Source organism: Fundulus heteroclitus, chromosome 13 (assembly GCF_011125445.2).
Source record: "Fundulus heteroclitus isolate FHET01 chromosome 13, MU-UCD_Fhet_4.1, whole genome shotgun sequence".
Lineage (NCBI taxonomy): Eukaryota > Metazoa > Chordata > Actinopteri > Cyprinodontiformes > Fundulidae > Fundulus > Fundulus heteroclitus.
The window spans coordinates 36,965,054-36,977,629 of NC_046373.1; the positions used below are offsets into that span (position 1 = coordinate 36,965,054).

The 12,576-nt window shown below is 40.4% G+C and overlaps 1 protein-coding gene across 1 annotated transcript; it reads right to left on the reverse strand.

Annotated features, from left to right (window-relative positions):
* Positions 1–1,261: 1,261 nt before the first annotated feature.
* On the reverse strand, positions 1,262–11,800 carry ssr2 (signal sequence receptor, beta). Its single transcript, XM_012853697.3, has 6 exons — positions 11,752–11,800; positions 11,235–11,413; positions 10,178–10,276; positions 2,507–2,615; positions 2,322–2,399; positions 1,262–2,201 (listed from the first exon to the last, which is right to left on the reverse strand). The coding sequence occupies exons 2-6, from the start codon at positions 11,393–11,395 to the stop codon at positions 2,091–2,093; spliced, it is 558 nt and encodes a 185-aa protein (XP_012709151.1). The 5' UTR covers positions 11,396–11,413; positions 11,752–11,800; the 3' UTR covers positions 1,262–2,090.
* Positions 11,801–12,576: the final 776 nt, after the last annotated feature.

Sequence of the window (12,576 nt, forward strand, 5' to 3'; positions counted from 1 at the left end):
GGCTAAATTCAAGGAGCCTTCATGGGCCTTCCGTTTTTCCGGTACTCATCATCTACCTATATTGAAACTTATGGAAACCTCCAGTCAAGTACCGCTGCTCGACCTACAAGAAAGGATATTATTTTTAATTAATATTATCTCCATTAGCTTATATAGCTAACGATTGTAGTGTCATAGAGCTAAACCACTGACAGCAGCAGGTAGATGAGTTAATGTTGGCCCCATCTCCAGGTGGGTGGGCCCGTGGGTCGTCTGGTCGGACTGAAATGGGGTGGGGTGGGGGGGTGTTAGGACCGGAGCACCGACCGAGTTGTGGTGGTCCCGCCTCCCTCCATCTTGATGTAAGGGTTCACCTCCCAGGTCCAGGGGCTGGATATCCCTCTGGGGTGCTGGTGCCTAGACCTGCCAGCAGAGCCCAGAGGCTCGTCCCCGCGGCTCCGGCGTTCTGGCTGTTGGGGGGCTTCCTTGGGGGCCGTCTCTCCTCTTCCCTCAGGTGGGGGAGACAGCTTTCCATGTGTTGGCCCCTCTTGGGCACCTTTGCTCTGGGGGCCCCTTCGAGTGTCTGCCTTAGTGCTCTGGGGGCTGGTCTACCTTATGTACACAAGCGCACTCTCACAAAGACGTACAGGTGCTTGGATCCAGGTACTTACAGATTCACTTCTATAAAGAAAACCCCTATTATTATAACAGGTTTTTTTCCTCTTCTACCTTCCCGTTCCAGTGTCCATTTAACATGGAATAGTCCTAGCATAAATTCTAATGAAGCTTCTTGCAATATAAATCAAGCGGAGAACTATGGCGAAAGCAGCAAGTCTTCGCTTGTGAAAGTAAAATCTTTTGGGCTCTTTTTGGCATCAAGATAACTCTTATTGCCGAGTTGCGATAAGAAAAAGAAAAATTCAGGCTTACCCTTCTAATCACTGCCATAAAAAGCTGCATGTACATGGAGATTTAGTTTTGGTTCTGAGTGCTTCACGTGTTCCATAGAAAGAAATGAAAATTTCCTTTCCTGATTATTTTTGCACTGATAAATATCCACTCACTGAATAACCGCCTTTCACACAGATCCCGCAAAACTTTTGCAGGATCTTGTGAAAATAAGTCGAGATACATTTTAAAAAAATGTTTTCTCCATGTCCCTTCACAGGCGCCCTATAATTCAACCTATTCAGTTGAACTAAATTTAAAATAAAAAAAAATCAAGAAAATGTTATAAATAACCTACAAGACAGAAAAAAATAACTGAAAGGTATACACACAATAGCAGAAAATGTCATTTTAATCCACAACATAAATGCTCAAATCGTTGTAAACCACCATGTATTATAGATTTAGTTTGTCTTAGAAAAAAAGGAATTAGACTTTAAACTTTATTTACCCAGTGCGATTCATAACGGATGCAAAATCAGGGTACTTTTTAGGAGAAAGCTGCTAAGAGCTCATCTCCACCTGGCGATCTTTTTAATGATCCCCTCTTGTGGAGTAAAATCTGCCCTAATACAGTAAACCCAACCCACCACGTTGTTTGCCAAAGCTTTTAGGACTGGACAAGGAAATATTACAAATGCTAGTTCCAGAAAAAGGTAAGCTCAATAAAGAGCTCCTGCTGCTCTTTGTGTCTGCCTTACATCAATATAAGCTAAGCTTTCCCTAGAGGCAGCAGGACAAAGTAAGCCAACGACCCATTGCCATCCAGAAATCATAATGTAAGACACATTTGAAAGCAATTCTTATTTTTGGTTCTGATAAACAGAAAGACGCAGGCAGCATTAGAAGAAAAACATATCTGTAATTGAACATTCTAGAATTTTACATTAAATTCAGATCACAAAATTGACAATTACACGATTTTACAGATCAGGAAAAGTAGAAAACCACAGGTGTTATGTTTTTTGGACCCATTCAGAAATTAAGAAATTGTAGACATTGATCATTTTCCTTCCATCTTTTCACCTCGTCTTACTCAGATACTGCTTTTTTGATCATGTTATTTTCCTTGGTGCTGTCCATTTCTACTTTTTGCTTAAGTACAGACTGGATCAGATCCCGTGCCCCATTACCCCCCATCCCTTTAACCCAGGAACTGGCCCTCAGTTCTTCTTGGTTTTTGGTGAGTCATATTTCCTCTTACTCGAGTACCAGAGCAGCAGAGGAATTCCAATAGAAGGCAGAGTCATCACACCAAATGCAGCCCAGTCCAGCTAATAGAGGCAGAAATCAAACATAGCATCAAGATGAACAAATATGAATGGTATAATAAAGAGGTAAAATGACCATAAGGCAGAATATGAATTATTTTTAAAAAATCCTGTAATACTTACATAGTGAGGGGAAAACCGCCGGTCAAACTCTCTCTGAGCCAAGATGCCCCCCTGGCCAGGAGCACTAGTGTAGCCCACCTTCAAAACATCACACAACCACACAAATCAAACTACTATTCACATCTTTGCGTTCCTAACCATACTACACAACAAATCCATTTACTGATATGATCAGCTGCTCTTACCACAACTGGTCCTCCTTCCTGGGCTACATAGCTGACAGAGGCCGAGGTGAAGTTAAAGTACCCAGCCTTTAGGGGGCGCAGTACCACTGTATGAGAGACATTGCTAGCTCTGATATTTTAAGTTAAAGGGAAAACTTTGAAATAAGACAACATCCATGCACATTTAACATAAAATAGAAAATTTAATCTACTGCACACACAGTCATTAAGGCAGTAATGACATGCTTTAAAAAACAAAAGTCTTTTCGATACGATAACATGACTATGCTATCTTCTGTAGTTGACACTTAGTTGACCCATTCCCAACTCTCTCCCATTAACATTTTGAGTGAAGAATGAGAGGAAATCCCTCAGTTATAAAATGATTGAAGTTATTCTAATTGCAGACATGTTTCAGAAAAATACCCATTTTTAACTCAGGTGCCCAAGCTTTTCAGCTACATCATTTGAGAGATCAAAGTATCTGTATTACAGTTAATGACAGAATAATCAGCCCCAGATAAAAAAAAATAGTTTAAAAGGTGCTACCTGTGTGCTGTTAAATCAAGCAGAAACTTTAGCATCTTTTTCAAATGTCTTACATTATTTTACTTTGCACTCAAATTAAATAACTCTACAAAAACTAACAGGCTCAAAAGTAAAAGCCCCCTTAAAATGAACTTTTTTTTTATAGAGAAGTAGCACAAAGCAATGGTGTGCAATGATGAGCTTTAAGTCCATAGTGCGGCAAGTTCAATCTCAGGGTATTTCCTCCTTATTCACACATAGAAGTAGTAGTTTCAATTAAATGCCATATCAGCAACGTTATACCATGCCACCACCTTCACAACTGAGCCATTCCTTCAGCTAGTCAGAGCAGAACAGCAAAGTAAAATACACTGACAAGTTTCGTTTGCAAAACTGACACAATGGTGCTCCTCCCGTTTCAGTGAATAAATGTGTAGGTCTAAACTGATTGTTCAGTCATTTCTCAGATATTTTGCATCACTAGTGGTCTTTATGTCTTTATTCACATCGTGCAGACTTGGAAACAGGCAGAAAGAGAAAGAGGAGGAAGACAGGAAGCAACGGTCCTGAGGTAAGTGTGCCACCTCTGGATGGCAGCAGTAACAACAAAATAGTGATGGTTTATAAGGTGTCTGCTCCACAGCCTTGCTACTCAGGTTGTTTCCCCTTGTAAAAGAAGAAAGTTGGCCGTTTTTTTAAAATTACATCCCATTTATGTTGCAGCTTCTTACACAAACAATATTGAACCAGGTTGAAAATCTGGAGCAGAATTTAGAAATGTAGTGAATTCTGCATTAGCAATGTTTGAGCCTCTGAGATTGCGGTAAGGTGTATTGCGTCACTTCCTATTTTCTGTTGCTGCGGTGTGGATCGTGGTTTGGTGTTCCAGAATTTCTCGATTTCTTCTTAAATCTCTTTGCTGTAACATCTCTTTTTCTAACACATAAGCATATTTAAAATACATTCTCTGTTGCTGCACTTCACGTTTGGGAACTTCTCGTGTTTTGCACGGTTTGTAGCTTTGGAGTTGAGGGTGTCAGATTTGGAGACCCGGCTCCGTGCTGTTGAAAAACCAGTAGAAAGCCACCCCTTAGCTAGCGCGGAGCCATAGAGATTAGCTTCATGTAACGGTCCCCGAGCAGTACCCGAGCATCCCGGGTAACCAGGCCAGCTGGGTGACAATACGCAGGAAGCATAGCTCTAGATCCCAGCCCCCAGGTCACCACCAACCCGTCTGCGTTTCTAACAAATTTTCCCCACTCATCGAAACACCCGCTGAGAAGCGGACTCTGGTAATTAGCAGCTCTATAGTCAAACATCGCATTAGAGACACCAGGGACCATAGTTAAATGCCTGCCAGGGGCCAGAAGGGCAACATCAATCCTACCTGAAACTGCTGGCTAAGGATAAGCGTAAAAACAGTATGATTGTTTGTCACGCTGGCTGTAATGACACCTGGTTACACTAATCGGAGGTCACTAAAGTTAGTGTTGCTTCGGTGTGTAAGTTTGCTAAAACAATGTCTCTGTAATTTTCTCTGGTCCCCTGCCTGATCTGACCAGTGATGACATGTTTAGCCGCATGTCATCATTCAACCGCTGGTTGTCTAGGTGGTGTCCTGAAAACGACGTGGGCTACATTGATAACTGGAGAACTTTCTGGGGAAAACCTGGTCTGATCCGGAGAGACGGCATCCATCCTACTTTGGATGGTGCAGCTCTTCTTTCTAGGAATCTGGCCGGATTAATTAGTTCTCCTAAATGCTGACAACCCAGGGTCCAGACCAGGAAGCAGAGCGGTAGTTTAACACACCTCTCTGCAGCTTCTGTACTGTTACCCACCCATTATCCTATTGAGACGGTGTCTTTCCCACGGCCAAAACTAAACACATTAAAAACTTATCTAAAAGGAGCAAATCATAAGAATCTAAAAAAAAAATCAATACAACTCAACTGGAACCAAATAATAAAACAATTAAATGTGGTTTATTAAATATAAGGTCTCTCCCTCCAAGATTTTGTCTCATAGAAACCTTGGTGAGAGAGGATTATGTTAGTATAAATGAGCCAACTTGAAAGGTGGACAGTTAATTACTTAACTGTCCACCTTTCAAGAACTACATGTCGAGGAGGAGTAGCATCCATCTTTCAGTCTGATTTATTAATTAGTCCCAGGCCACAGGCAACTACAATTCTTTTGAACATTTAACTCTTAGTTCCCTCATCCAAACTGCAAAGCAATAAAACCTCTTCTGTTTGTTGTTTTGTATCGTCCACCAGGCCCTTACTCAGTTTTTAGATCAGTTCTCAGACTTCTCATCTAATTTAGCGTTAAACACTGACGAGATTATTATAGTCCGGGATTTTAACATTCATGTTGACACTAAATTTGATAACCTTAATATAGCCTTTAAAACTATCCTAGATTCAATTAGTTTAGCACAAAACATGCATAAACCGACACTCTTGCCTTCATACCTCGGATCTTGTGCTGGCATTGATTGTGAAGAATTAACAGCATTTCCTCACAACCTTGTCCTTTCTGACCATTTTTAATAACCTGTGAGTTCAGTTTAACTGAGTTCTCCACCACCAAAGGAAGGTATCATTATAGTAGATAATGCTGTATCAAACTATAATGAGACTGTCCCCCTCTTAATTTCCTCAGTGTCACAGAAATTCCCAGCATACTTTGACTTTGATATAGCCGCAATGTTGTTTCTTCCCATTCACAAATTGACGCTTTTGTAAATGGAGTCATGTCCTTGTTGCGTTTTGCATTAGACAACATAGCCCCCTTGAAAAAGAAGGTGATTATTCACAGGAAGATATCTCCCTGGTTTAATCCAGAGCTGCGTTCTTTCAAGCACGTCAGGAAACTGGAGAGGAAAAGGCGCTCTGGACATCTAGAGGAATCCTACCTAACCTGGAAAAACAGTCTACTGTTGTATAAAAAGCAGCATATTTTCCATCATTAATAGAGGAAAATAAAAATAATCCTAGGTTTCTGTTAAGTACACTTGCCAAACTTACACAGTCAGAGCTCTGTTGATCCATCCATTCCCTTAGCTCTCAGCAGTAACGACTTTATGGGATTCTTCATAAATAAAATTAATTCCATTAAAAATAATTAATAATTATATTAATTTCCTTAATATGTCATCAGGACAAACATGAATCTTTACTTGGAATCCTCACAAACATGATTACCTCATCCTCAGTATGTGAGACAGCATTGGATGAATTTTTAAAACCTGACAGTGTTTGAACTGTTTAGCCCCAGTAGAGCTTTCTGAGTTATCTAAAATTTTAGCTTCATCTAAACCTTCAATTTGTATATTAGACCCAATTCCAACAGAGTTATTTAAGGAGGTATTCCCTTTGACTAATGCCCCCATTTTAGACATGATTAATCTATCCTTAGTAAATGGATATGTACCACAGGCTTTTAAAGTAGCTGTTATTAAACCTTTACTTAAGAAACCATCTCTTGATCAAGATGACTTAATCAATTACAGACCTATTACTCTGTAATTGATAGGAATCTTCTTTTCCTATCTAAAATTCTTGAGAACGTCCCTAATGATATTCTGATGGCCTCAAATAATGGACTTGTATCTGTACTTGTCCTGTTAGATCTCAGTGCTGCGTTTGATACAGTTGATCACAATATTCTCCAAGAAAAACTGGAACATACTGTAGGGATTAAGGAAAAAGCATTAGGCTGGTTTAAATCTTATCTGTCTGACAGATTCCAGTTTGTTCATGTTAATAATAAATCTTCAAACTCTAGGGTCACTTGTGTGTACCACAGGGTTCAGTCAGTCAGTGTGTGTATATATATATATATATATATATATATATATATATATATATATATATATATATATATATATATATATATATATATATATATATATATATGGCGTGTTACATAGACTCAGCTATATTTATCCATAAATCCTGATGAATCCAATCAATTACTTCGACTGCAGTCATGTCTTGATGACATCAAAAGCTGGATGACTTTAAATTTCCTGCTTCTAAATTCTGACAAGACCGAAGTTGTAATCTTTGGGCCAGAGTCCTCAAAAAATAAACTTCTTAACCAATCACTTAATCTGGATGGCATTAACTTGGCCTCTGGTAATAAAGTAAAAAATCTTGGTGTTATTTTTTTCCAAGACATGTCATTTAAATCTAATCTTAAACAGTTTTCCAGGGTTTCCTTTTTTCACCTCCGGAATATCGCCAAAATTAGAAACAGTCTGTCCAGGAGTGATGCTGAAAAACTAGTCCATGCATTTGTTACTTCAAGGCTGGACTATTGTAATTCTTTACTATCAGGAAGTCCACAAAATGCAGTTCAAAGCCTTCAGCTGATCCAAAATGCTGCAGCAAGAGTTCTGATGAAAATCAACAAGAGGGATCATATTTCTCCATTTTTAGCTTCCCTTCATTGGCTTCCTGTTAAATCAAGAATAGAATTTAAAATTCTCCTTCTAACGTATAAAGCCCTTAATAATCAAGCTCCATCATATATCAGAGCTCTGATTACCCCGTATGTTCCTAACAGAGCACTTCGCTCTCAGACTGCAGGTCTGCTGGTGGTTCCTAGAGTCTCTAAAAGTAGAATGGGAGGCAGATCCTTTAGCTATCAGGCTCCTCTCCTGTGGAACCAACTCCCAGTTTTGGTCTGTGAGGCAGACACCCCGTCTACTTTTAAGACTAATCTTAAAACTTTCCTTTGTGACAAAGCTTCTAGTCAGAGTGGCTCATGTTACCCTGAGCTACCTCTATAGTTATGCTGTTATAGGCTTAGGCTGCTGGAGGACATCAGGGTCTATTTCTCTCTCTCTCTGCTGAGTTCTCCTACTGCTCTCCAATTTGCGTTGTTTGTTGTTATTTTAACTTTTAGTTTTCTGTCATTTTTGTCTTCATAGTAGGTACACCTGGTCTGGTGTTCTTTGACGTCATCCAGGAGAGACAGATCATCCGCTATTACCATACAACAGAAAGGATTGCTGGATCAATATGTGCTTGTGGGCTTTTTTTATGTCTGCTCTGTCTTCTCTAAGCCCCAGTGGGTGGAGGCAGATGAGCGTTCACACTGAGCCTGGTTCTGGTTCTGCTGGAGGTTCTCCTCCCTGTTAAAGGGGAGTTTTCCTCTCCACTGTCGCTTCATGCATGCTCAGTATGAGGGATTGCTGCAAAGCCATCAACAATGCAGACGACTGTCCACTGTGGCTCTACGCTCTTTCAGGAGGAGTGAATGCTGCTTGGAGAGACTTGATGCAACCTGCTGGGTTTCCTTAGAGAGGAAACGTTTTTGGCCAATCTGTATGATTTGATTCAGTTTGACTTTGTAAAGTGCCGTGAGATGACATGTTGTGACTTGGCGATATGAAATTTTTTTTTTTATTAAATTAAGGGTTCTCTCTGTAGAACTATCTGCTTGCTGGCAGCCAAAAGTACCAACATGTTCTGAAACCAGAAAAAACAACAATAAACTATGCTGTTCATACATAAAATTATGTGTTTTTCCAAATTCCAGTCATTGATGACATGATCTGGAATATGTGAAATGTAAACAGTTGTGTTCTGATATCTTCAGGTTGCTCCGGGGGTAAACACAAGCCATGGATTCAGCTGAAAGCACAGCACATAGTAAGGGTTCTCGCCATCACATTTTAGCATAACGGACCGTTACCCTCAAAGTTGAAAAATTAGACTGGGATCAAGCCATTACGCTTTCTGGCAAGCGGCTGTTTTTGACCACATTTACCTGCTTATTTGCACATATATGCGAGAAACCCCTCTGTTGGAGGACCTCGAGTCAGTGCTATGAAAACATGTTATTTTAACATTTACATGCATGTGCATTGTTTAGGTATATGTCTCAAGGTTAATTTATATTCCGAGCGCAGCTGGCTTTGCCGCATGCTCATTGGCTGACATCTAGGCACCCCTTCCGCAGGGTTTCCCCTTACTGTATTATCTTTAAACTAAATCTGAGCGAACGGGAGGGTGTGTAGGGAGGTAGCAGCTCGGATAGACAGGGCGGAGTGAGGCCTCTTAGAGCTTCAAAAACAAATAAAAAGATTTTAAAATGAATCCTAAAATGTATAAGCAACCAGTGCAGTGAGGCTACAGGAGAGATAGGGTCAAAGTTTGGTGTGCCTGTTAAAAGATGTGCAGCAGCATCTGTACTCTCTGAAGCTGAGAGATGCAGGAATCACTGACTCCTTCATAGAGTGCATTACAGGAAACCAGCCGACTGCTTACAAAGGCAAGGATTACTGTTGGAAAGCGTGGCTGGGAAACAATTGTCTTTACAGATGTTTGAGAGCACCACAAGGTCAGTAAAGCTCCTGCATCTGGGACAGTGAAGACATAGACCTGCCGTACAACATAAGCTAACACTAACTGTTACTAATCTGCCCAATGATGAGCTTGTCGGTTAGCACCAGTGTTGTAGTCAAGTCACTATGCTTCAAGTCCGAGTCCAGGTTCGAGTCTCCAGTGTTCAAGTCCAAGTCATTAAAAAAAAATACGAGTTGAGTCCGAGTCAAGTCCGAGTCGAGTCATTATTGATCAAGTCGAGTTCAAGTTCCGCACTAAAGTAAGCATAGCCTACATGTTTTTAAACTAAAAAAAAAATCCACACTCCACCACATTGCACTAATAATTTAGATATTAAAATCATACACCAAATAATATTCTAATGACATATTAAAATGATAGCCTAATGATATAAAAAAAGTCGAGTCAGAATGATCTGAATGTAGGAGTCCGAGTCCAAGTTCGAGTCATCAGTGCTCAAGTCCAAGTCAAGTCACGAGTCTCTAAATTTAGCTAATGACTCTGACTCGAGTACTACAACACTGGTTAGCACTCCCCCTTTTTGAGCTGCATGCTTGACTAAATAAATATTGAAGCAAGCCCCCCCACACACACACATTTATTCTTACACTGTCAAAAATGTGTGCCAAGAACCCTGAACATTCTTTTAAAGCCATATTGTTTTTATAGGTGGCTAATAATTCTGTCCTCCACCTTATGTGAGAGCATGATGCCTTCAGATGTGCTTGTCTCCCACTTTACTACCATCACTGCTCTGGAGATGCAGGATCAGGGTAGAAACATCATTTCATCTTAAGGATACGGTGCAATCCTGTCCCATTTAACATTCAGCATTCCCGACACAATCCCAAAGTCCTCAGGAGGAAAGGAATCGTCAGAAAGTTCCACCTCCAAAGCAGCACTATGGAGAGAAAAAGAGGGACATCTCATCAGACATAAGTCCAAAACCATAATTTCAGAGGTTTTCTGCTGCAGTCACTCCCAGCAGCAGCAATTCAGTCCAAGCTACGCTCTGCTGCATCTGCTGAAGACCCTAGACCCAATGAATTTGAAATATTAAGTCATGGGTGGGAGAGAATTTCCCTAATATGTCGTCAGGACAAACATGAATCTTGACTTTTTAGCAGTGACATTCAGCTAGCATCTGAATGAATCCTTCAGATCAGGTCCAAATCCTCAGCATCATTAATTCAAATTCAGCTTCCACAAAAAATGTTTGAAAGTGTTACAAAAAACACATTTTAATCACCTGAAGAACATTCCCAGGAGCAACCGGTTTTCTCCCACTCCAATGTAGAGACTTTAGTGCGTGTTTGTTTTATTGTCAGTATTGTGATGGCCTGCTTTCTGGAAGGCTGAATAAACGTTGTGTGAAAGTGTGCAGAAATCCAAGCAAACTTCTGATATTGCTGCTGTTAAACGTGGCTATATGAAAACTGATCTAAAGTTTGGTTGATCAACTGATACTGGTGTGGTTGGTAATAGTAAATGTGACACTTGAATTATTACACAAATCAGTGTAAATCTAATGCCACACAATGGATAATGTTCTTACTTTGAAACCACACTGTTGTACTGTTTGCTTGGTGGGTCATGTGGAAGGTTTTCGCTTCATATGTGGAACCAAGGACAAGGTAGTGGTCCACTGGGTTGTTTTAGTACTGCTTTACTCTTTGGTTCCTTCCGGTAGTCTTTGACCGTTTGAAACATGAACCTTTCATTTAACTTTAATAAATCTTTACCTCCACTAGCGGTTTTCACAGTACGAGTATGCCCTGGCATGAAAGCCAACATGGACTACTGAAAGCACGCGCCTCATAGCTGGAGACTTTGTGTCTAGCAGCCAGCCCCGGACTCACCTGGAGCCCACATTGTAGATGTTGTACTGCAGGGTGAGGTCCCGGCCCTCCACGGCGTATCGGTTCAGCAGGGACTTGGAGGCCAGCAGCCGCGCGCCCTCCTCTCCGGCACCCAGCGCGAGAACAGCCAGCAGCACACACACGCGCAGTATCGTGGTCATCCCGAAGAAAGTTACACACTACCGGAGAAAGACACATTCAGTTCCTTCTCAATCAGTCAGGACACTAGCTAATGAACAATGGACTGGGATCATAATAACCAGAGTGCTGAAAATAAAGGGTGGAAAACGAGCAGCTGGGATATTAGTGGTATAATAACTTTTACCCCGCATATAGAACAGCAGACTTTAAATCTTGTATTAGCCGGACCTTAACCAAACTGAAACGCTTACGTGGATCAACCATTATAGTACCCATAGACGCTAAAAGCCTATTTATCTAAACAAATTACACATTTAGAAATAGCGTAATAAACATCCTATTTCCAAATCTAAAAACATAAAAACTAAGACTTTACCTTCAGTATTTTCCTTAGAGCAGCAGCGAAATACCAAACGTGGCACAAACTAAGAGCTCACTGCATGACGTGTACGTAAGTGAAGTAAAATACCAGGGTAGGCTACAGCGCCTCTACCGTTGAGGCGGAGAATATGTTTCTAGGCATCCTTCGAAAAGCGTGGGTCTGCATCACTGAGCTATATTCTGCCCATAGACGTAGACGCCCCATTGGACGCTGCCGGCCATAGACATAATATAAGAGTAGATCCCGCATTGACTGTCGCGGCGCAGGAATTACGGCCGCCATCTTGGGGTGGTCGACCTGCTACCCTAACCTGCTGATTCAAGCTGAACACACTAATGATACCTCAGCACTCCGCAGCGTATTTTTGTTTAAATCGACGGACCATTGACGTCAGGGCTCGAGGGATAACGTTTCACAAGTAAGATTAAAAGATATTGTTTATATTAGAATGTGATTTTTCTAATATTAGATAGAGAGATACTGGTCTACATGTCTACAAGTTTTTGCGACTCAGTCTCTCCAAAATTGCATCTACTCCATGAGGGCATCAGAGCTATAGACATTGGGGAATAATTTTACACACACACACACATACATACACATTCTATATATATATATATATATATATATATATATATATATATATATATATATATATATATATATATATATATATATATATATTCGCTAATGTCTAACAAAGCTCTGATGCCTTCACAGAGCAGCTGCAATACATATACATATATATATATATATATATATATATATATATATATATATATATATATATATATATATATATATATTGTTACGGTCTGG

Bases quoted from the DNA above. Each gene is read 5' to 3' on its own strand.
- ssr2 (XM_012853697.3), bottom strand. From the start codon at position 11,395: ATGACCACGATACTGCGCGTGTGTGTGCTGCTGGCTGTTCTCGCGCTG. The intron at 2,616-10,177 runs GTATCCTTAAGA...TTAAAATATCAG, and splicing joins AAATGGGACAGGATTGCACC to AGCTAGCAATGTCTCTCATA. The intron at 2,202-2,321 runs GTAAGTATTACA...TGCCTCTATTAG, and splicing joins GGCGGTTTTCCCCTCACTAT to CTGGACTGGGCTGCATTTGG.